Source organism: Gobio gobio (assembly GCF_949357685.1).
Source record: "Gobio gobio genome assembly, chromosome: 2".
Lineage (NCBI taxonomy): Eukaryota > Metazoa > Chordata > Actinopteri > Cypriniformes > Gobionidae > Gobio > Gobio gobio.
Window position 1 is genome coordinate 4,844,518 of NC_137098.1, and position 24,818 is coordinate 4,869,335.

A 24,818-nucleotide genomic window follows, 5' to 3' on the forward strand; every position below is an offset into this window, starting at 1 on the left:
ATTCACGTAAACACAGTCAGTTCTGTTTGAAGTGAACGTAAACAGAAAGAAAGCGCATGTGTATCAGTGTAATGGATCCGTGCGTCAGCTCTTAAAGTGACAGCAGCCTAATAAACCTGCTGACAAATTATGAGATGATATTTAAAATATCTATAGGGCATTTTTCGCCCATGGTATCGATGTCAAATTTGTGGATAGTGGAAATGTTGAGAGGCTAGTAACTTTGGAAAACCACTAGCCACTGTGACTGGTGAGCAAAAAAAGCTAGTCAAGCCCTGCTCATATGTGCACACACACACATTTAGTCCAGCACAGAGCATTGTTTTGGATGATCAGTTTCGTGGCAAAATATATATGCCATAAAAGTAGATTTTTTTGTGTGTTTTATACCTTGTATACCTTTCATACATGTTATATGTTAACTACTCATTTTGTTTTTCAATTATATCACCCAGCCCTAACTACAGGATTGAATTACGAATGTTTCTAACAGGAAGGAATAATAAATCTTTATTATTATTTTGTGTGTCTAGTAGGGATGCCACAATTCTCAATATAATATTGAACCATTAGGTACGGCATTCACGGTTCAATACGCGTTTGTGAATTGCGTTTGTTTTTCGGTTTTGCATTGAATTAATAATTTTTCTGCAAATTCTATCATTTTCCTCCATCCCAATACTGAACAACGCGACATACATTCACATCACACGTTAGTGGTGGATTTATACTCACAGAACACTAGAGTTATTCACAATCACCAAAGTTCATTATTTGCATGCGTTTTAAAACCTTGCCGGTTAAACGTTTCATTTGCGTGCATATGCGCGGTTTTAACATGCGCTTTTCCGAGCGTGTGCACTAAACACTTGTCAAACACGTGATTACTGAACTAAGTAGTCGTCTTACTGCGCTAATACTGTCAAATACACACAAGGTTAACATAAACACAGTCGGTTATGTCTAAAGTGAAAGTTAAATCGTGTGTGTCTGTATATTAGATGCGTGCAGGTCTTAAATTGACAGCAGCGCAGCCTATAGTGAACACGCTGTCCTTAAAGGGACAGTTCACCTCTAAAATTATGTCATTATTTACTCTAATATTGTTCCAAACCTGTATTCATTTCTCGATGACAGAATTTTAGTTTTTGAGCGAACTATCCCTTTAACGTTAATACAACAACAAAAGACAAAGAGAAAATCCCTCACTGCTCTTGACTGAAGAACTAATACAGTAGCTTTAATAAGAATCAGTGTATATTTTATAGTGAAGTCTATGTAGTGTTTTATTTTTACTTTTATTCATTCAATTTCATACTTAAATGCTGCTGTACAGCTCTGAGCTGCCAGTGTAAATCTTTATATATATTTATTTTATATTATACAATACACTAGGAATGTGTACAAGTTTTTTTTTAAAAGCTACACTGTGTGATATTTTCCCCCATCTAGTGGTGAACTTGTATATGAATATTAGTTTCTCTTCCTCTCAATTCTGATTTCGTTTTAACTCCTACGGTGGCCGATTTAGTCCAAGATTAACATGGCTTCCAGTTCGACCTCGTCCACATTCGACACGGTGCCATCGAGTGTTAAAACGCGAAAGGCGAAGCTTGAATTTACGGGTATGTCCCTCTTTGGCTAATGTACTTTCAAGATGGAGGGGCAACATGGCGACCCGCATTCGAACCCATTACCGTATGTATTTTCAATGGCATATTATAACCTTACGAGAATACTTTATTACTTGAAAGGAGTAAATATACATTAATGAGCACATATATTTTTGAAAGAACTAAGTGTTTTTAGCTAAGAACAAACTAAAAAAGTTACACAGTGTAGCTTTAAAAGTAAAGTTTTAAGTAAGGGTTTTCAATTCTAAAAGTAAAATAAAGAAAGAGTATTGCAATAAAAAATAGTTATTTTTCTCCTTAAAGGGTTAGTTCACCCAAAAATGAAAATTCTGTCATTAATTACTGACCCTCATGTCATTCGACACCCGTCAGACCTCATGAAGCTTCGAAGCGTTATGATTCATGATTCGGATCGCGTGTCAAACTGCTGAAATTTGGCGATCCAAACCGCTCATTCGACTCACTGATTCATAACGCTTCGAAGCTTCATGATGCCGTGTTTTGAAATCGTCATCACTATATAAGTCGTTATTTAGGGGGTTTTTTGCGCACAAAAACTATTCTCGCCGATTCATAAAGTTATTGTAGAACCACTGTAGTGAGATGGACTTTGTAACGACGTCTTTAGTGCCTTTTAAGGGTCTTGAGAGTGTAAAGTGCATTGAGCCAATGGCCTTTCAGAGCATCAGATTTACACTAAAATATCTTCATTTCTGTTCTGAAGATGAACAGAGGTCTGACGGGTGTCGAACGACATGAGGGTCAGTAATTAATGACAGAATTTTCATTTTTGGGTGAACTAACCCTTTAACCTCTTGCTGTTCCTGTCGCCTAAGAATAGAATAACAAAAAACTGATGTGACAAGCCATCAGAACCGAAAACCATGGTTAAAAACCGAGGTATGTATTGAACCGTGGACTGTATTGTTGCATCCCTAGTGTCTAGTAGTCTATGACCCGAGCTACCTCCATCAAGCAGACCTATCGTGAGCCCGCCGTCCTCGGAGGGCAAGAGAAACGAGTGCATACTCGTCCCAGGGCGCGAGCGCTCGAGACAGGGGCTCCAGCGAGGGGACAGAGGCGGGCTGCCCGAGAAGCATGCATGCTGGACTGAACCCAGAGAGAGGGCTGTTAGTGGAAGATCACATCATGCAGGAAAGACAGACAGGTGCAAGACGGATGGGCAGAGACATGAGGGCGAGAATCCACAGCTTCAGCTCTGAATCCAATCAATGACTCCGTTACACATGTGTAGCTGAAGAGGAATGCACTTCTACAGCCGCCCATGTCTTGGCCCAGGGTGCATGGAGACGAGATGAAGGAAAGGCAGCCTTACTGTATTTCTCCTCTTTGCACCTCTGCAGGATCTCTAAGCTTCTCTGATGCACAGGGTGATGCAGAAAACTAAAGCTATCCACACTTTTCACAACCGGAGCAGCAGCATCATGCCCTTAGGAAGCCAAAAAAACAACAACACACACAAGAAAGAGAGAAGAGAGAGAGAAGACAGATTAAATAGGGAGAAATAAGATGTGCTTGTCTACAAGAACTGACACACGCGAAGCCAAACGTCGACGTGGTTTTGGGGGTTCGCACATCAGTGAAATGCAGTGCGACCCATAATGCACTCACAGTTCAAACTCACCAAAGCACAGATGAACTACTCACGTCCAAACTTGAATTAAGGAAGAAAGGCGTACAGATACTGAAAAGCTGGAGAGCAGGCCAATGGAAATCAAGCAAGAGGAGCTGGGCTAACGTGGCGGGATTCGCTAGCCAACATACACACAAAATAGCCCTGATATTGCACACTTATTAGATGTCTAACACGTTCTTATGCACAATTGCAAGGATTGTTCTGCAGCTACATGAACTGATAAAAGACACACACCCCTGAAAATGAACAACTCCGTTAAATGTGAGAAAAGCTTGATATGCCAAAAACCAAACCCTCGTGGACCAGCAGTTACAGCAGATCACAGAATAAAACTAATTCAATTCAATTAAACTAAATTAAAATAAAATAAAAACAAATAATTAAAGGATTTAAAAAAATAAAAAATCTGTAGTGATGCCTAAAAAAGTATACACTACCGTTCAAAAGTTTGAGGTCAGTGCGATTTTATTTTTAATAAATAATACATTTCACCAAGGACTGATTAAATTGATCAAAAGTGACAGTAAAGACAATTCTAACATTATAAAAGTTTTATTTCAAATAAATTAGGATATTTTTAACTTCCCTAAAAATAAAAAAAAAACCAAACAAATGTATATAAAATAAAATAATAAAAAATGAAAAAACACATTTAATTAAAATTAAATTAAATTAAATTAAATTTCAAAAGTTTGGGGTCAGTATGATTTTATTTTTTAATAATTTTATTTAAAATAAATTCTGATATTTTTAACTTCCCTAAAAATAAAAACACAACAAACAAATGTATATATAAAAAAATAAAAAACCCATTTAATTTAAATTAAAAATTAAATTAAATTAAAAGTTCAAAATTTTGGGGTCAGTACAATTTTATTTTTTAATAATTTTATTTAAAATAAATTCTGATATTTTTTACTTCCCTAAAAATAAAAACACAACAAACAAGTGTATATAAAATAAAATTATAAAAAACAAAACAAAAAAAACATTTAAATTAAATTAACGTTCAAAAGTTTGGGGTCAGTACGATTAGATTTTTTAATAATAATACATTTCACCAAGGACTCATTAAACTGATCAAAAATGACAGTAGAGACAATTCTAGCATTATAAAAGTTTTATTTCAAATAAGTTAGGATATTTATTAACTTTCCTGAAAAAAAATAAAAATAATATTAATTATATATATATATATATATATATATATATATATTATATATATTATATATATATATATATATATATATATATATATATATATATATATATATATATATATATATATATATATATATATATATATATATATATATATATATATATATATATATATAAAATGATTTCCACAAAAATTTGAAGCAGCAGAACGGTTTTCCACATTGATAATAATAATAATAATAATAATAATAATAGTAATAATAAATGTTTCTCAAATCAGCATATTAGAATGATTTCTGTAGGATCATGTGACACTGAAGATGCTGAGAATACAGCTTTGCCATCACTGAAATAAATAACACTCTAAACATGCATTTCACAGTAAATTGAAATAATAATTCACAATATTATCAATTACTGTATTTCTGATCAAATAAATGCAGCCTTGGTGAGCATTAGAGACGTCAAAACATTGTAAACAAAAATTTCGAATGGAAACATAAACAGCAAATATCTGATGTAAATATATCAATTTAGATGCTTGTTTAGAACTATTTAGACTGGTGTATCATGCAATATTTCATTTATCGAATGCATTAACTGAAGTATTTTGATGACATTTTTTATTTGCACAGAATAGAACCCCGAAATGATTATTATAAGGCAGTGTAATAATGTATTGGTCCAAGAGGGCTCATGGATGTGACATGTATGGCCTGCAGAATCTTCACTACAAACTACAAGCATGTGACCAGGGGGGGAAAAAGTGCGCGTTTCATTAGACTCACCGCTGCGTTTCTCCACATGTCTCTTCCCAGCGTCCCTGAAGGCCACCATGGCCCTGAAATAGGCCCTGAGCACAGCCCAGCGGAAGGTGGCCACCGGGTCGATGCCGATCAGGCCACAGATGAAGGCGTTCTTACTGCTCTTGAGGAGCGCCACGATGTCCGGCCGCATGTGGTCCGTATTCTTCTCTCTGAAGTCCTACGGTCAGATCATATGAAGCTCGATGAAACATCAGTGAAGAGAGATCAGCTCAGCTCGCACCAACAAAGGCTCAGTATTGTACATCAGAGGATCAGCTACTCATGACCAGTGTTGGGGAAAGTTACTTTGAAAAGTAATGCATTACAATATTGCGTTACTCCCTTAAAAAGTAACTAATTGAGTTACTTAGTTACTTTTTAGGAAAAGTAATGCGTTACGTTACTTTTGCGTTACTTTTTCTCACCTGGGCTGGGCTGGTTTTTGTTTATAACAAAAAAGTTATATTTTTGTGCAACTGTAAAGACCTCTTCATACCAAAATTGAAATAATAAGCCCCAGGCTGAGGTAAAAATGCAGATTCACACATGAACAGTAGAGGGCGCAGCTCTAGATAATGTAGAATAGGATGGAGGAGAAAAGTTTTACCAATAAAAACAAAAAATCTAGTAATTTTCATCATCAAAGGTCAGCAAGACATTGGTAAATTAAATATAAAGGTAGATTATGCATTACAAAAATATTTAACATTTAATTATTGGAGGTTTATATAGTTCTCTGATTTTGCATTTGACTGATTTTAATCATTTTGAGGAGTAAATAATCTTTATTGTGCAAGTGAGATAAATAAATGCTCACATTTAGTCTGGAACTACAATAACCATCATGTTCACACACACACACACACACACACACACACACACACACACACACACACACACACACACACACACACACACACACACACACACACACACACACACACACACACACACACACACACACACACACACACACACACACACACACACACACACACACACACACACACACACACACACACACACACACACACACACACACACACACACACACACACACACACACACACACACACACACACACACACACACACACACACACACACACACACACACACACACACACACACACGCCTCTGCACTTATTTTTCTCAACATGGAGACAGGAGAGCTGTCAGTCACATTAATGTGAAAAAGTAACTCAGATATTTTGTTGTAAATTTGAAAAGTAATGCGTTACTTTACTAGTTACTTGGAAAAAGTAATATTATTACCTAACTCAAGTTACTTGTAATCCGTTACCCCCAACACTGCTCATGACTGTCAAAACTTAGGCCTTTCTTTTATGATTTCTGCATGTTATGACCTCAGGGACATCTTGGGTAAAAGCCAATGAAATTTTTTTTTTTGCATCGTCATAATCCTTTGAAAAAATCTATAAGTTGTACAGCACAAAACTAGACATATATGGGATTGTTTGAAAGAATAGAACCTCGGCTTTCTTGATAACCCATCACTTTTGCATTTATGTTACATAGAAAAAGATAATAAGGTCTGTATTTGACCCCCCCCCTTGAGAAAATCATATGAATAATATTACATTTCATATTTACAATCTCACCAAAGTCATTAATCAAATCTTAACCTCAAGAATATCACTGTGCAATTTATTTCACCGATCCGACACTTTACAGTAACGTTATTATCAAAAGAATCACAAAGATGGAAATGACTCCTTTGAACAAGCAAACACATGAGTCATATTCCTGTTCGGATCACTAACGCGATGTGGAGCTAATAGCCTCAAACGCTACATCGGCTCGTTCCTTAGGTTGTTTTCTTCAAAATGAGACCATTTTTACATGTGTGTGAGCGAGCATGGCCAAACGACACTTTAATGTCACCGATGTCCAGATCAAAACATGTGATGCAGACAAATACTCTTATTATCCTTAGTTTTGATCGTCTAAGCCGCGATTTTTGATGACGTCATCACGTATTGCGTCATACGTCAAAAAAGCTGAGTATCTCTATAGATACTCTATAGATATAGCTCTCTATAGACATGTCGATCATGCTTCTAGAGCAATCAGAGCCCGAGATCTCCCTTTCCAAAGTTGAGGAGGCGGAGCCTTCTTTTCGATTTCCCAGCGGCAGGCGAGTAAGAGTTATTTTGCACAGATTAATCATCTCATTAACTTTTTTTTGGAAGAAGATATCAAGAAAAAAAATGTTCTCCCTGTTTACTGACACCTAGTGGATAATTAAAAAATAAATCAAAATATGACTTTTTATTAAGGCTGTCAAAAGATTAATCGCGATTAATCGCATCCAAAATAAAAGTTTGTGTTTACATAATATATGTGTGTGTACTCTGTTAATTATTATTTTTATATAAATACACACACATTCATGAATATATTTAAGAAATATTTGCATGTATATACTGTATATACATTTATATAATCTATAATATATATAAATATAAATGTTTTATATAAAAATAATATTTTTTTCTTAAATATATACATGCTTGTGTGTGTGTATTTATATATAAATAATAATTAACAGAGTACACACACATATATTATGTAAACACAAACTTTTATTTTGGATGCGATTAATCGCGATTAATCTTTTGACAGCCCTACTTTTTATATATGTTTATTATAAAATTGTGAATAAATACAATATAATATATGCAATATTCCACCACTGTGTTAAAATTTAGAGTGTTTTGTGTAAAATGAGACCATTTTTTATCAATTTACTCCAATGTATGTGAGTAGGGCGCTCTTTTAAATTCAGACATGACTTATTCTCTAAAAAAATCTAAATATGCTGCAGAGCTGAAGTGGTTAAGTCTATGAAAAACCCACAAGGTTTTACCTGGGAAACAAAACAATAGGTTTGGGCCAAAATGAGTGTGAAGTGCCAGATCTTTCACTGCACTAAAGCAACACATTTCCAGCCCTTGATTTGTTAACATACACAGCCCGAGTGGGATGCTGGGACTTCACACACAGTTACTCATTACTGTCATGATGCCATAAGCGACGAACTGAGAGTTACTCATTATATACTATAAATAGTCATGTGACAAAGGCATCACACCCGCTTTACATTCAGTGGCTGTAGAGGTCACACGGCACTGATGGAAGAACCAAATGCTACTATTAATATTTCTGCCATAGAAAGATATGGTAAAAATGAGGGGGGTGTATGATATTGACAATGACTAACAATAATGAGACAGTATTTTGCTGAGTGTGTTTAAAGGGTTAGTTCACCTAAAAATGAAAATTCTGTCATTAATTACTGACCCTCATGTCGTTCGACACCCGTCAGACCTCCGTTCATCTTCAGACACAAATGAAAATATTTTAGTGTAAATCTGATGGCTCTGAAAGGCCTCCATTGGCTCAATGCACTTTACACTCTCAAGACCCTTAAAAGACACTAAAGACGTCGTTACAAAGTCCATCTCACTACAGTGGCTCTACAATAACTTTATGAATCGGCGAGAATAGTTTTTGTGCGCAAAAAAAAACTAAATAACGACTTATGTAGTGATGACGATTTCAAAACACGGCCTCATGAAGCTTCGAAGCGTTATGAATCAGCGAGTCGATTCAGCGGTTTGAATCGCCAAATTTCAGCAGTTTGACACGCGATCCGAATCATGATTCGACTCACTGATTCATAACGCTTCGAAGCTTCATGATGCCTTGTTTTGAAATCGTCATCACTACATAAGTCGTTATTTAGGGTTTTTTTTGCGCACAAAAACTATTCTCGCCGATTCATAAAGTTATTGTAGAACCACTGTAGTGAGATGGACTTTGTAACGACGTCTTTAGTGCCTTTTAAGGGTCTTGAGAGTGTAAAGTGCATTGTGCCAATGGAGGCCTTTCAGAGCCATCAGATTTACACTAAAATATCATGATTTGTGTCTGAAGATGAACGGAGGTCTGACGGGTGTCGAACGACATGAGGGTCAGTAATTAATGACAGAATTTTCATTTTTGGGTGAACTAACCCTTTAAATTATATAAATATAAAAAGACATACTGAGGTATTTTTGCTTCTTATCTTGAATATTGAGTAATTTTAAATGCATTTTAATGGACTAAATTACAGTGAACGTGTGCACTCTAAATGCACTAGTCTAACTAGTCTCTAGGTGTGTTTTTGTAAAGTGGGATTTTGCCAAGTAAGTATATATTGCTGGATCATCATCTTTGTTAGTGTCAGTATTCATACTACGACATCTTCACATCTGGCTCGTCTGAAGTGTTTGTTTCCTGGCACATTTTATCCCTTAGTTCGGTCCAGAGAGGCATAAATGAACACGGAAAACATGCTCGCCAAAATTTATCCGAGATCCCCTTAAAGTGTTCAATGCATAAAAGTGAAAGAGCCCTGTGTGTAGCTCTATATAGCACTGACCTTCACTCCGTATTTGACTTTCCCTGCATAGTGTTTAATGATGAAGGCCGGCTCCATGACTGCAGGAAACTCAATATAGCCGTTTCCCTCATGCTGCCGCTTGAACTTGTCCAGGAGCGTCTGATTGGTGGCCTGTGGGAAGCTGCAAAATACAGAGAGTGCATTAGAGAAATCGCCATTTGTTTTTCTGCAATATATATTGTGACATGAACACAATTTCTGATTGGTGGCCTGTGGGAAGCTGCAATGTATAGAGTGCTTTAGAGCAAAAAAAATGACATTAAAGATATGCTTTTTTTTCTGCAATTTATATTGTGACATGAACACTTTCACCAGATGACTTGAAAAGCTCTATTTGGAAAGAATGTATCATTCTAAGTGGGAGGGAATAAACAAATCAGGATAGATAAATACAATAGAACAAAGATTCAAATGAAACATACACTGGAATATCTAATATTTAATAGGAACATTGATCTGTAATTTCTTTCCCTATTCACTTGTTGTATCTCCTAAAATGCTTGATAAATAAACATCCCGGTGTCTCTACAGAGGTCATGTATGAAATCAACGCCTTGTTTTGTAACAGAAAGCCATATTTTGATTAGAAAACCCCATAACATTTTCCTGAGATGATGATTTATAACAAACAATTGGTCAGATTTAAATGATAACTACACAACATTATCATATTTCCATAAGAGATCAAGGAGAAGTTGTTGTCCTGGTGAAAACTCAAAACAAAAGGCATTAGAATGTGCTCTTGACTGGACATCCAGACGTAAAACTAAAAATATGAACGTACGTGGAGGAGGTTAATCTTGCTTGAATTTTTAAACTGACAGGATTGACAACATGTGCAAAAGATAAACTTTCACCCATGATGATTAAACTTTACATTTAATCTGCGAATCGCCTGTCCGTACGGATCACGAACAACTTTGTCATGCACATCCTGCAAATAAGACGGATGTGCACATGTACTTTTTAACTTTCGCCGAGGTCCCCTAGTGAGAACCGGAGAGTGAACGTGGTCATCTAGGGAGCGTGACTGATTTTCTGGAGACTGTATATCATAATCCTGTGCAGTTCCTCTGGCCTTGAGAAGAATGAGATCTGCTGCCAAAACTCCAGAGAAAAGCAAACCGGCAACAGGAAGAGGAAGAATGAGACATGAGAGATTTGAGCTATGAGGAACACTGATGTGGAGTCAGATTTCCAGCTATTTTAGGCTAAGAGTACCTCTAGGTTTCTGCTGTAATCAGATATTTGTTTTATTTGATTAACAGGTAAAGTATGTTTCGCATCTACGCTCAGAGATTCCATGTTGGTCCGGCTAGCAATAATTCACACAGTACTTTAGAGGGGTGGTAAACCACGATTTCACTTTTCTAACTTTAGCTAGTGTGTAATGTTGCTGTTTGAGCATAAACAACATCTGCAAAGTTACAACGTTCAAAGTTTAAAGCAAAGGGAGATATTTGCTTTTAAAGAAATCCATTTCTAAGAACTACAGCAAACGGCCAGTAGGCGAATACACACATTCCTCCAGGGTCTCTGACATCACCAGCCCCAATATTTACATAAACCCCTCCTCCGAGAATATTAAATAAGGGGGGGCGAGGCCATTTTGTATCGCTGTGGGGAAGAGTTGTTGTGCTATAGTTAGTAGACTGGAGTGTTGTTGCCGCAATGCTGACGAAACGCTGTTATTTTCATCTGGATTGCAGGTCCACTTTGTTCAGCCTTCCTAGGGAAGGAGATGCGTTGCAGTGCATTTAACATACACCATGTTATATACATGTGTGTTTGAGACAGAGGAACACGGTCGCATTTGCAGCAGATATGCTGCCCATCATAAATCAAAGCACGAGACAGACAGGGGTCGGAGGAGAAGACTGGAAAATGTGACATAATGAAAAATATTCGTCTGTATTTGCAATACACGAGCCGCGGTTCACTAGCCTGGATGCCAGCCGAACTTAGCCCCGCCCACAACTTTTTTACTCGGGCAGTTCGGTCTGGACTTGATCCGTAGAGGAGTAATTATGCCCGAACAGAAACTGTTCGGACCAATGAAATCATCAGGGCGGGCTTTAGACGATGATGGACAGATGATCAACAGTAACGTAATCATTCACGTCATCAAATGCGCTTGGGTTGAGTTTGTTCTAATCCTAAACGGAGAACTTGTTCGTATATGCATTCACCTTTACTATTTCTCTCAGAAATGATGATCGTGTTGGTAAGTACTCTGTGTATCCTTAAATTCTTTTTTTACAACACCGGCAAAGATCGTTTACACTCATCCTTTTCTTCTAACGTTAGGCTACTTATTCCAGCGCGCGTGCGACAGGGTTGCCAAGTTTTTACAACAAAACCCGCCCAATTGCTAACCTTCCTCAAAACTAGCCAAAAACAAGCCCAATAGCTTTCCATTGGGGGTTCTCCGGGGAAAAAAGGCATTTGGGGGGTAAAATATGTGTTATTTTGGCAGGGCTGGCAGCTAAAAATCGCATTCCTGGGTCTGTATATCACATAATTGGGTCGCTTCAACCTGCAGACTTGGCAACACAGTGCAGTTGAGTTCTGTTGACATTTGACAACTAACGTTATGCGTCGCTCCGTTGCTCTGATTGGTTGTAGGTCTATCCAATTGAGGTCTTTCCTGGCTCGGTTGAAACACGCCCCATAATCACAGCCCAACAGAGCAGATCAGACTCAAATTCTGACTAGAATTGAGTATGACGACGTCAGGCTAGCGGTTCACATTTCACGGAGGAAAGCTTCCACAATCTTTTCAAGTTCAATGCAGGATTCGCACAACGGCTTGTCCTGAAAGATGGATTTAAAAACAGAAGCTGTTTACGGGCCACAACCTGTAAGTCTGATTTGTTTTTCGTCAATGTGTTTTCCTGTAATAGCTCGCCAGCAAATAGCAAACCAGTTTGTTAAATGCTCATTTATACTTAACGTTATCCGACGAACACCTAACGTTACAAACTTTTTTTTAAATCTCAACAGCGAACTTGGCATTAGTGTAAATGATTCTTTGATTAGAGCTGTATTATTTATCTACAGGCATGCTAAACATGGTTCTGTGTGTGATTTGGCTACTAGTAAAGCCAGTGTTTAGTGTTCGTTTTGGGTTAATAGTTCTTGCGACAGATATTTGGCTATAATCGTTCTAAAAAATACAAAAGTAACAGTGCCATTCAGTAGCAATCACTATAGATCCGCAGTCTTTACTCTTGAGGACTGAACAGGTTCTGCTCGATCATCTTCACTAAAATTGTCTGGGTCTGATTCGGGCTCAAATTGGTATGGTTTTATAGACGCCATTGTTTATATTACTACTAAAGCACAGCCTCCGGTAAAGGTAAGGGGCGTGACGTTTCCGACAAACGTGCACTGCGGTTAGCGAATCACAACACTCTGGGCCAGCTAACCAATCTGAGCCCATTGCATATTTTGGAGGGACCGGCTTCATAGAACCCGGAAACCATCAGACCGTTTTACAAGGAGGGACAGAGCAGTGTAGAATAAAGGTCAAATATATGAAAAATAATGAACACATGTTACGGTGCACCCCAAAAACACAATCAAGCCTTCGAAAGAATGTGTTTTACCACCCCTTTTAAAGGGATAGTTCACCCAAAAACGAAAATTTGATGTTTTTCTGCTTACCCCTAATACATCCAAGATGTAGGTGTCTTCGTTTCTACACAAATGAAGATTTTTAACTCAACCGTTGCTGTGTGTCACTCATATAATGCTTGTCAATGGAGTCTAATTCTATTAGTGTAGAAAAAATAACATGGACAGAAAACTTCAAATTAACCCCGCAGCTCGTGACGATACATTGATGTCTTAAGACATGGAACGATCGGTTTCTGAGAGAAACCCAACGGTATTTATGCAAATATATCACCTCATATAAGACGAGCGCTTCAGCTCTCCAGACTGACATCACTTCCCGTGAGTGAGGTCAAAATAGCGGGCGGGTCATAGATATATACACATAGATACCTCATTAGTGCCTGCGTGGATCATGGCGTGGATCGCTCGAATGAGGTATCTATGTATACATATCTATGACCCGGCCGCTATTTTGACCTCACACACGGGAAGTGATGTCAGTCTGCAGAGCTGAAGCGTTCGTCTGATATGAGGTGATATATTTGCATAAGTACCGTTTGGTTTCTCTCAGAAACCGAATGGTTTCGTGTCTTAAAGGGTTAGTTCACCCAAAACTGAAAATTCTGTCATTAATTCCTCACCCTCATGTCGTTCGACACCCGTCAGACCTCATATTCATATCGTTCATATTCGGAAACACAAATTAAGATATTTTAGTGTAAAGCTGATGCTGAGAAAGGCTTCAGATAGGCCTCCATTGGCATTCAGTTCATTTACACTCACAAGATCCATAAAAGGCACTTAAAACGTCATTACAAAGTCCATCTCACCACAGTGACTCTACAATAATTATACGATGCGACGACAATTGTTTTTGTGCGCAAAAAAAAAAATCAAAATAACGCCTTTATCCAACTTGTTCTTGTCTTCCGTGTGTGCCTCCACGACGCATGCGCGAGAATATGACGCAGATCCGGCGCTCGGACACATGACCCAGAAGCGATTTGTTTACGAGCAGAGGAAGACGCGCGTGTCTAAGCTGTTGAATTCTACATTGATCGTGCTTTAGGTCTCGGCGTAGTTCTCAAAATGGGGTTAAAGTGTGTATTTCATGGATTCCCGAACGCTGGCGCTACGTCATATTCTCGCGCATGCGTCGTGGAGACACACACGGAAGACAAGAACAAGTTGAATAAAGTCGTTATTTAGATTTTTTTTGCGCACAAAAACTATTGTCGTCGCATCGTAAAATTATTGTAGAGTCACTGTGGTGAGATGGACTTTGTAATGACATTATAAGTGCCTTTTATGGGTCTTGTGAGTGTAAATGTACTGAATGCCAATGGAGGCCTATCTGAAGCCTTTCTCAGCATCAGCTTTACACTAAAATATCTTCATTTGTGTCTGAAGATGAACGGAGGTCTGACGGGTGTTGAACGACATGAGGGAGAGTAATTAATGACAGAATTTTCATTTTTGGGTGAACTAACCCTTTAAGACATCAATGTGTCGTCACGAGCTGCAGGGTTTAATTTGAAGTTTTCTGTCCATGTTTTTTTTTACTCTAATAGAATTCGTCTCCATTGACAAGCATTATATGAGTGACACACAGCAACGGTTGAGTTAAAAAAGAAACGAAGACACCTACATCTTGGATGCCTTCGGGGTAAGCAGATAAACATCACATTTTCGTTTTTGGGTGAACTATCCCTTTAATCTTGGAGACGCCACTCTTCAGTGTTTCCCCTAGAAGTGTAGAGTGAAGTGCAGACGTACTTGCACTCCTCATCCAGTAGGTGGAGCAGCGCTGTGGGCTTCTTGCTGATGAGGTTGATGCAGCCGGTGTTATCGATGTAATCAATGTTGTGCCAGGTAATGCCTTCTTCTCGGTACTCTTCCTGTAACAAACACACACAAAACATATTCAACACTTGAAATCAATCATTATGAGGAGTCAACAAAGATTGACCATTACAGGTTTCCTGATTGTTTAAGGTTTTACTAATTCCACGTTGGAAAGCCCCATGTTCACCTTTCTTTAGTGTGTAATTCAGTTTGAGCCTGATAAAGCACTGTCTCTGAACTCCTGAAACGCCTCCACTGACATTTCCCAAACACTGGAAGCGACCAATCAGAGCAAAGTGCGTTTCAGAAGGAGGGGCTTCATAGAGACGGGAACTAAATTGAGTGTTACTGATGGACTGAGAAGCCGCAACAATGGAGAATATGAGGAAAATAATGACCATTCAGGCATTAAAACCTGCTCTAGTAGAGCCAAAAACAACATCACGACTTGGGAATAATAGGTGATGTTTTTATGGATGTCTCAATCGTCCCTTTATGTTCCGGAGTAACACGAGATAACATCTCACAAAACCTGTTATAACTATACGGGTAAATCATTTTTGGTCCGCGGCCAGAACAACAAAACAACAGGCCTGCAAAGTGTTTTCATGTTCCTCTGGAGGAGACTTCCTTTCGCCGGTCCGAGGTTTCATGGTCTTTGCGGTTTAATAATATGAAAGACATTCTTAACATTTTGTAGCTTTTTTTCTCCTCAACTGTTTCCTTGGATCGCTGGGAAAGTAAATGAAACAATAAAGGATGTAATCCCAGTAGGGATTCATTCAATCAGTGGAATCTGTCTCCAGTTTGCACATTAAAATCAGAAGAACAGAGCAGATGATCTACACTGTGTGCAGAATTATTAGGCACGTTGAGTTTCTGATCATATTTTTTTTCCAGGCACATTTGACCAATTTCAAATCACAGTAGTCCTAATAACTACTATTAATTTAGTATTTAATAATGTATAAGTGATATATAATTGTTCATGAAGGCTGGAAATGAAAATCACCTTATATTCAGGTGTGCAGAATTATTAGGCATGTTTTCTTTTACAGATAAAATGAGCCAAAAAGAGATTTAACTCAGACTGAAAAGTCAAAAAGTATTAAATGCCCATGAGAAGGATGCAATACTAATGCAATACTAGACATTGCAGTTAAGGCCTGACCATTGGACAGTGAAATGCTCGTTGGGTCAGCAGGGTCAGACAAAAACAGGTGGTGAAGAAAAGACACGTCTGCAAAAGAATGAAGAATTAAGGTGAAGAGTTAAGGGTGAAACCATCAGGAACCCTTTAGTCTCCAGCGCCACCATTTTCCAGAGCTGCAACCTTAACCTGGAGTCTCCAGAAGTGAAGGTGTCAGGATCTCAGAGACTTAAATTAGCTAAAGAATCCTAAAAAATGACCCCCACTAGATAAGAATCACAAGCTGAAGTGTTGTAAAATACATGAAGAAGGTTTTTTTATAGGCTTTATTGGTTGAGAGTGACTCTTGAAGGACCAGCACCACATCCTCTAGTACCACTGTTTGAAGAATTCATCTTCCAGAATCTGGCAGTACGTTTTGGGAGTTCATTTTTAGTCCATCCTGAAGTCCGTTTTGCAGAGATGGACTAAAAATGAACTCCCAAAACGTACTGCCAGATTCTGGAAGATGAATTCTTCAAACAGTGGTACTAGAGGATGAGGTGCTGGTCCTTCAAGAGTCACTCTCAACCTATCTGTCCATAAAGCCTATAAAAAACCTTCTTCATGTATTTTACAACACTTCAGCTTGTGATTCTTATCTAGTGGGGGTCATTTTTTAGGATTCTTTACCTAACTGAAGTCTCTGAGATCCTGACACCTTGCACTTCTGGAGACTCCAGGTTAAGGTTGCAGCTCTGGAAAATGGTGGCGCTGGAGACTAAAGGGTTCCTGATGGTTTCACCCTTAATTCTTTACCTTAATTCTTCATTCTTTTGCAGACGTGTCTTTTCTTCACCACCTGTTTTTGTCTGACCCTGCTGACCCAACGAGCATTTCACTGTCCAATGGTCACGCCTTAACTGCAATGTCTAGTATTGCATTAGTATTGCATCCTTCTCATGGGCATTTAATACTTTTTGACTTTTCAGTCTGAGTTAAATCTCTTTTTTGGCTCAATTTATCTGTAAAAGAAAACATGCCTAATAATTCTGCACACCTGAATATAAGGTGATTTTCATTTCCAGCCTTCATGAACAATTATATATCACTTATACATTATTAAATACTAAATTAATAGTAGTTATTAGGACTACTGTGGTTTGGAATTGGTCAAATGTGCCTGGAAAAAAATATGATCAGAAAATCAACGTGCCTAATAATTCTGCACGGGATGTACACTAAAGAGGAAGAAAAGAGCGGATAAGGATTACAAGAAACCTTCTGACCATTGATTTTCAGTGTAATCCTATTCCTAAGTGAAGTTCGATAAAGGTGGATGATTCTTTTTTCCAATGAGAGATAAAAAAGCAATGTTTCATGCTCATGAATGTCTGTTTATAATGATACACAAGTTACGTGTCATCCCAGGTGAAAAAGACGCACTATTAAATGTATTAAAAATGCATTAGAGTGTATTTGTATTGACCTAAAAACATACTCAAGTACATTAATGCATTTAATAATTTCACCTGGGATAGTTTAGCGCTTCCAGCAATGTGTTTGTTCAAATCCTCAACCCAACAGTAATAATAACCCTCATCTGAAGCACTTCAGAAACCACATGCACTCTCTATTTGGCTGATAAGAGAAATGCACTCAAATAAAACCATTTACAGCATCTCCATAAACGGCCATTAATGGACTAATGAAAGTGTGTGTGGTGTTGTGTCTGGCTCCAGCACGGCTGTATTTATGGACATCAGATGGCAAGCATTCCTGGTACTACTTCTACTACTAGTACAAATTAATTTCACTTATTGCTTTATTTGAATAGGGACAGCACAGAAAACATGATTCCAGCCAAAAGCTGAAAAACACAGAGTATAGCATATGATCATTTGCATCTCAGGTCCCTAGGAAGGCTCTTCTTTATTAAAAAGTTAAAAACTACCAACCCTGCTTTGGTATTTTATTAGCAAACTAAAAAAAGAAACGGGCCTAAAATCAAGCCTTGAGGTACACCCATTTTGTTGTTCAAATACTTAACTTTTCCGCTATTACTTGAACTTAATGCTGAAACCTGCTTACACTGTAAATGTAACAAGTTGAACAAGTAAATGTACTTTTTATTCCAATACATTTGTGTAATGTATTTACACATTACATTTTGCATGGTACCCAACTTTTTCTGCAGACGTTTGTTTCTGATATAAAGGAACAGAATCGCCAGGTACTATATTTTAGTGCCTTTACTCACCCAGACATGTCAACAAGTCTACTTTACATGAATGTGAGTGCATTAGCAGGTGTTGACAAGTGTTTGATTTAGGAGATGAGTACATGACTGCAGCCGGTGATGAGGTCGAATCCAGCACATCCAGTGCAAGTTAATTTTACTTAACATTATTTTATTTATCCTATATATTGACGAGTCCTTTTTGAAGGACATTGGTTTACCTATGGCCTTTTTGTGCACTTGAGCTTAACTGAGATTTGTGAGTTTGTAGATGTTTAAGATTCTGTTCTGTCGACCTTGATTTATTGCAATATTGAGGTGTTCAGTTTTATTTCGATTTTAGAAAATAAACATGATTTCTCATCTTACAAATCAATAGTTTCTTATTTTCACTGCTATGTCTCAAGGATGTTTTTCAGGTACTCCTTCACACCTCTGATGGTTTGTTTTAAACCAGCACTTAACCATCATTGTAAAAGATTTTATGTCATGTACTGCTTTGATTTCAATTGGCATCATGTTCCATTTAAAATTCATGTTCCTTTTAAAAATCTGTTTTATATACGACAAGTTTATAAAATTCGTAAAATTTAGCATATTTTGTTTTTTTCTTTTCTTATATATATATAATATATATATATATATATATATATATATATATATATATATATATATATATATATATATATATATATATATATATATATATATATATATATATATATATATATATATATATATATTTATTAAGCGCTGGTTTAAATATAAATGATGCCATCGAGTTGGCTTTTAATCCATTGTTTTACGAGCCTGATTATACATCTTAATTTTTTTTAAGACTCATTTGTTTGAGTCCAGACTGTAATACAGTAAGAAAAACAAGACAAAATCATTGCTTGTATAAAAAGATGTGCTGCATGAGTCGAGATATAATCTCTAATAAGTTTAAAACCATTTAGATTTATCCTGTTACTTAAGTTATGTTTATCGAATTTAAGTTGTAAATCTAAAATTACCTCCTATATTTCTTTATTATTTACTCAATTTTATTTATTTATTTTTTGGCAGTGGCTATTTACATTAAGTGCAAATAGTGATGGATGCTATTTACACATTTTGTATAGCGATAGATGATATTTACACTAAGTGAAAATAGTGATATATTCTATTTACACCATGTAAAAGTAGCACTTCTTTGCAATATGTGTAAAGAGTAATTACATGCAATTTATACTTTATTTTGACCGATACATAATATTTACACCTCAGTATTGTTGTACATTAACAGGTTGCAATAATAACAGTGTAAATGATTATATTTATAAAAATTATTAAATGGATGCCGTCTTAGTGGGACAATAAAAGCCCTCCCTACACCGACCCCTAACCCTACCCAATAAATGTTTTTATTATTATTAAACATTTCGTTAGGCACTTTGTTTCCATTTTTAGAACATTTTCTGAATTTGTTTCTGAACTTCCCGATGTGATGGAAAAAGGAAGAAGAGCTTGACAAAAGGTGGATTCGAACCCGGGTCGATCGCATCAAAACCAAGATCTTTGAGCCTTATGCTTTACTTACTACACCACTTAAAATATGCGTGTCTTTGTTTTAATCTTGTTTGGCCCAAACAGGCATTGTTGGGCGGAGCTAGTGTGAATAGCACTTGCCAACAAGGCATGCCATTTGCACTTATTTTTAATTATTTTATTAGAAAACCATTTAAAAAAAAAAACGTTTTTGTAAGATTTAAAGTGAGATGATTTTCCTGCATCCACATGGATATCCTCTGCATTTGTTCATTTAAAACTGTGCCAACTACAGTTCCATCAGCATAAAGTTGGTATTCAACATATGAACAACAACGTTGGAAATCATTTACAAAAACAAAAAAGGCCCTAAAATCGAGCCTTGAGGTACGCCCATTCTGTTGTTCAAATACTACAACTGTAACTTTGTCTGCTATTACTTGAACTTAATGCTAAACTCAATTCAAACAATCTTAACTAATGCAAGTTATCTTAAAGCAAACTTTTTTTCCCCCTCAGTCAAACATTAACTAATGGTCATAAAGTATGAATCTGCACATTCCATGTTTTGTGTGGATAACCTGGGTATGGTCTACATTAAACATTCAGTGTTACCACACGGCATACTTGGCGGTACACTCAGGATGTGAATTAATTCCTGACATCTGAATCCAAGAGTTTCCAACTCTTAGAGCAATTAAAGCGTGGAACTTGGCAGACGGAGTGAAATTCCTGTACTTTTATCAAGGAACAAACAGCAAAACTGTTGTGGCAATGGGAATGAATCCCTTCACAAATGCCATTTACAAGAACATCACAAATCCTTTTAACAAAATGACGTGGGTTCAGACTGAGCTCTTCATAACGTGCTGCAAGGATGACATATTTTACGTAGGCCGAGACCTGGAAATGAGTTAACATTTGAGCATTTCTGGTTCCATCATCCTGAAGTCAGTGGGTTTTTGGTTAAATGACTGAAATAAGGTCTGTGGTGAACACAAGCTCAAGATACTTTCATGTTTGATTCTATGCCAAAAAATACATCAGTAATACCCCTTATGATTAAGCTTTTACTTGTCTTGAAATAGGTTATTGCTAACAAGTGGCTAAACAGAACTACAGAGGATGATGGGAACACGTCGTCAGCCGAACAATAACTTTTGTTGGTCAAAGAGCTTGTTTTCTGCAATAATCCAAAAGCCAATGGAAAATCCTATTGGGATTTTGATCAATGGAATCAGGGTGATGCCAAGTACATCATTTGAATACCACCATCTTTGCTTAAGGATACTGAGCATTTTTCATGGGCGTAAATTTCATCTAACAGTTGGGGGGGCAATAAACATAAAATATCTCAAAGACAATTTTTGAAGGGGACACAAATTACAAAGCCAAAATTGTACTTGTAAGTATATTTGTGGCATTTTGGTGCACTGAAAGAGACTTTTCTGTGTTGTTTTATCTGGCCAACAACTAATTGTTTAAATATGAGTTATCACAGATTTACCACGTGGCAATATAATTATTCAATTATCTTGCTTCTTCCACATAACATTGAGCAAAACCCAACACAACTGTAGATTTACAATATTAGCCTATCAGTTCACACACAGGCTTATCGCCGTGTTAGTTGTAGTGGGTGATTAACAACAAGCTACCAAAACAACAATCGTTAAAATATCAGACTTATAGAAAAATACATTGGTTATCAATTTATTTTGTCAATGTTAATTTATTAATAACCCAGCATCGTCTGTTTTAAAGATAAAAGAATCACTTCATCCGATGTTTAAAGTGAATAAAATAGCCTTAACAGCCCTAACTGGAGTTCAACCACTACTGAAGAACTGTGTGTCTAGGTGAGGTGAGGTGTGTGTGTGTGTGTGTGTGTGTGTGTGTGTGTGTGTGTGTGTGTGTGTGTGTGTGTGTGTGTGTGTGTGTGTGTGTGTGTGTGTGTGTGTGTGTATATGTGTGTGTTTAGTTGTAGGTGTAGGTGAGGTGCACAGTGTAAGGCAAGAGACGGGGGACTCAAAGGCTGCGTTCACACTGCAGGGCTTAATGCTCAATTCCGATTTTTTGAAATAATGCGATTTTTTTGCAAGGCCGTTCACATTTCCAATTAAATGCGACCTTTTGTGATCTCCTGTGTGAACGTGAAATGACCCAGAAGTGACCCGCATGCGCAGAAGAGTACTCAACGGTCAACGACGTCACTTGTTGTTTACGGAAGTAGCCAAATATCAGTCCCTCCAGAAAAACGCGATTATGCGATCGCGTGATTTAACGCATAATCAGCCAAAGTCCGCATATTCATGCGGGGGCCGCATTTTTTCAAATACGCCGCACTTTCGCCGCATAAATTGCCTATTTCCGCGTGCAAAATATGCGGGGCTATCATGATTTCATAATCCCCGCATTTTCGTTGCAAAAAAAGTCATATATATTAGCAGAAAGTTGAAAAATTTTCGTTTACTTCACACAAGAGCCGCCATTTCCCCCTGTTGCCATGGGAACGTTTTGAAGTGACGTGATTACCCGACGCGAACGTCATCGAAAAGCTTCAAACCCCGCGGAGAAACCAAAGATATCGGTGAAACCATGATGAAGCACAAACTCCCATTGGCCAACAAAAATAACAGCAAAAGAGCAAAGCAGTTTCCCTGTGTGCTGACTGATTTCAAAACACAGCATCATGAAGCTTTGAAGCGTTATGAATCAATGAGTCGATTCAGCGGTTTGAAGCGTTATGAATCAATGAGTCGATTCAGCGGGTTGGATCGCCAAAGTCACGTATTTCAGCGGTTTGACACGTGATCCGAATCATGAATCGACTCGATGATTCATAGCATCATGATGCTGTGTTTTGAAATCAGTCATCACTATATAAGTCGTTATTTAGTTTTTTTTGCACACAATAACTATTATCGTCGCTTTATAAAGTTATTGTAGAACCGCTGTAATGAGATGGACTTTGTAACAACGTCTTTAGTAGGCTACCTTTTAAGGGTCTTGAGAGTGTACATTGTGCCAATGGAGGCCTTTCTGAGCCATCGGAATTCAACTAAAATATCTTAATTTGTGTCCAACAACATAAAGGGAAGTCATTAATGACAGAATTTTCATTTTTAGGTGAACTAAGCCTTTAAGAGATTGCACTTTGTGCATTGGAAGCACTCAAATGTCTGTTTTGTATAGCGACATCTGTAAAACAGGAAGTTATTTATTAATTTTTTCAGAAGTTGTAGCATATTCCTTTTGTAAAGCTACAGAACTTGATTGACTAAATGTTTTGTAAATTTGAGCCATTATTAAGGTCTTCAATAAAACAAGATGAGAACTTAAATATTCCAGCACTTTCTGTGATGTAGTGCTTTTTTTCTCTCTCATCAAACCGCAGTTTTTGCAAGTTCCCGCAATTTTATCGCATAAAATTGCATAAATATCCCGCATTTTTCATCGCATTTTTTAAGAAAACGTGCCGCATAATCAAGGATTTTTGCCCGCAACAACCACAAAAAAAAGCCTCATTTTTCTGGAAGGACTGAAATATGGGTGTCAGCATTGGAGTTCGTTTAGCTTTATTAAAGTTATTTTCGCAACGGAGCCAGCACCATTACAACCTTCTCATGTTAAGAAGAAAATTAAAAAAGAGGAGGAGAGCAAGGTTTTTGGCCATGGCGTTTTGTGGAGCAGTGGTAGCAACGTCGGTACAGAGAAACGTGTGGGAGCGGAGTCGCAGCCAGGAGTGGTGGGATACTGATGTGAGTGGCTTTACTGATACCGAATTCGTCAGTAACTTCAGAATGACCAGATCCACCTTCAATTATGTTTGTGAGCGCCTTCAACTAACTTTGTCACGGGAAGAGACACGTCTGCGGCGGCCCATAACAGTGCAGAAACGCGTTGGAGTTGGAGTGTATCAATAGTGTCTCCAATAGTATCCAGCTGCAGCCCATTTCAGAACATCATCCACAGAACCGGAAGTGAGGGGCGGGGCTTAAACAGTCATAGTTGCGCTATCCATACATGTAATTTTCTTTTGATAAATATAAGCTGTTTTCACATGGATTTTGATCGGATCGATGTCTACAATATTTAACAACAATACTTTTAAATAAAGTCACTTTTCTGTTCATATAATATGCATGTTATGATGTACAATGATCAACATTTTAAAACATAGCCTATTGATCATGCTTTATACTTCATGAAAACAGGCTAAAACTATACACAGTTTTTATTTAAAAAATATTAATAAATGTATAACATGTTGTAAAGTGTTTCTCATTTGACTATAGATATATTAGTATTATTTTGTAGTAACCATTTAATACAAGGCCTTAAAGTGAAACATGTGTTTCTCTGAAAGAAAACAAATAGGACATATATAAAATATTTCTAAAATAATATTTAAAACGAATTTAAAAGGCACATAATAAAAAATAAAAACATGCAAAAAAACTTAAAACACAAAAACCCATATCACGGCATTTCTGCAGAAATACTTGAAAAGATGAAAGTGTTTTCATCCCTGAAAACTAAATGTATACGTTTAATTAATGAATAATTATGAAACTGGTGTTCTGAAACTGGTGTGCTGAAACTGGTGTGCTGCGGGGCTGCAGCTGGATATGTCTCGAGTGTAGTCTCGAGTGTATAGAGACAGAGCGACACGCGTCATAATCTGAAGGCCATGCCCACCGGGGGGGAAAACAATCAAACCGTCTCC

The 24,818-nt window shown here is 37.2% G+C and overlaps 1 protein-coding gene across 3 annotated transcripts in view; it reads right to left on the reverse strand.

Moving 5' to 3' along the window:
* Positions 1 to 24,818, reverse strand: part of myo9aa (myosin IXAa) — a 261,447-nt gene that overhangs the window by 73,747 nt on the left and 162,882 nt on the right. For all 3 annotated transcript variants that reach the window (XM_079806507.1, XM_079806505.1, XM_079806506.1), the window contains 4 exons: positions 15,123 to 15,244; positions 9,708 to 9,849; positions 5,241 to 5,436; positions 2,971 to 3,084 (listed from right to left, as the gene is read on the reverse strand). In XM_079806507.1, the coding sequence (XP_079662633.1) occupies positions 2,971 to 3,084; positions 5,241 to 5,436; positions 9,708 to 9,849; positions 15,123 to 15,244 (574 nt within the window). The remainder of the gene's footprint in view (positions 1 to 2,970; positions 3,085 to 5,240; positions 5,437 to 9,707; positions 9,850 to 15,122; positions 15,245 to 24,818) is intronic.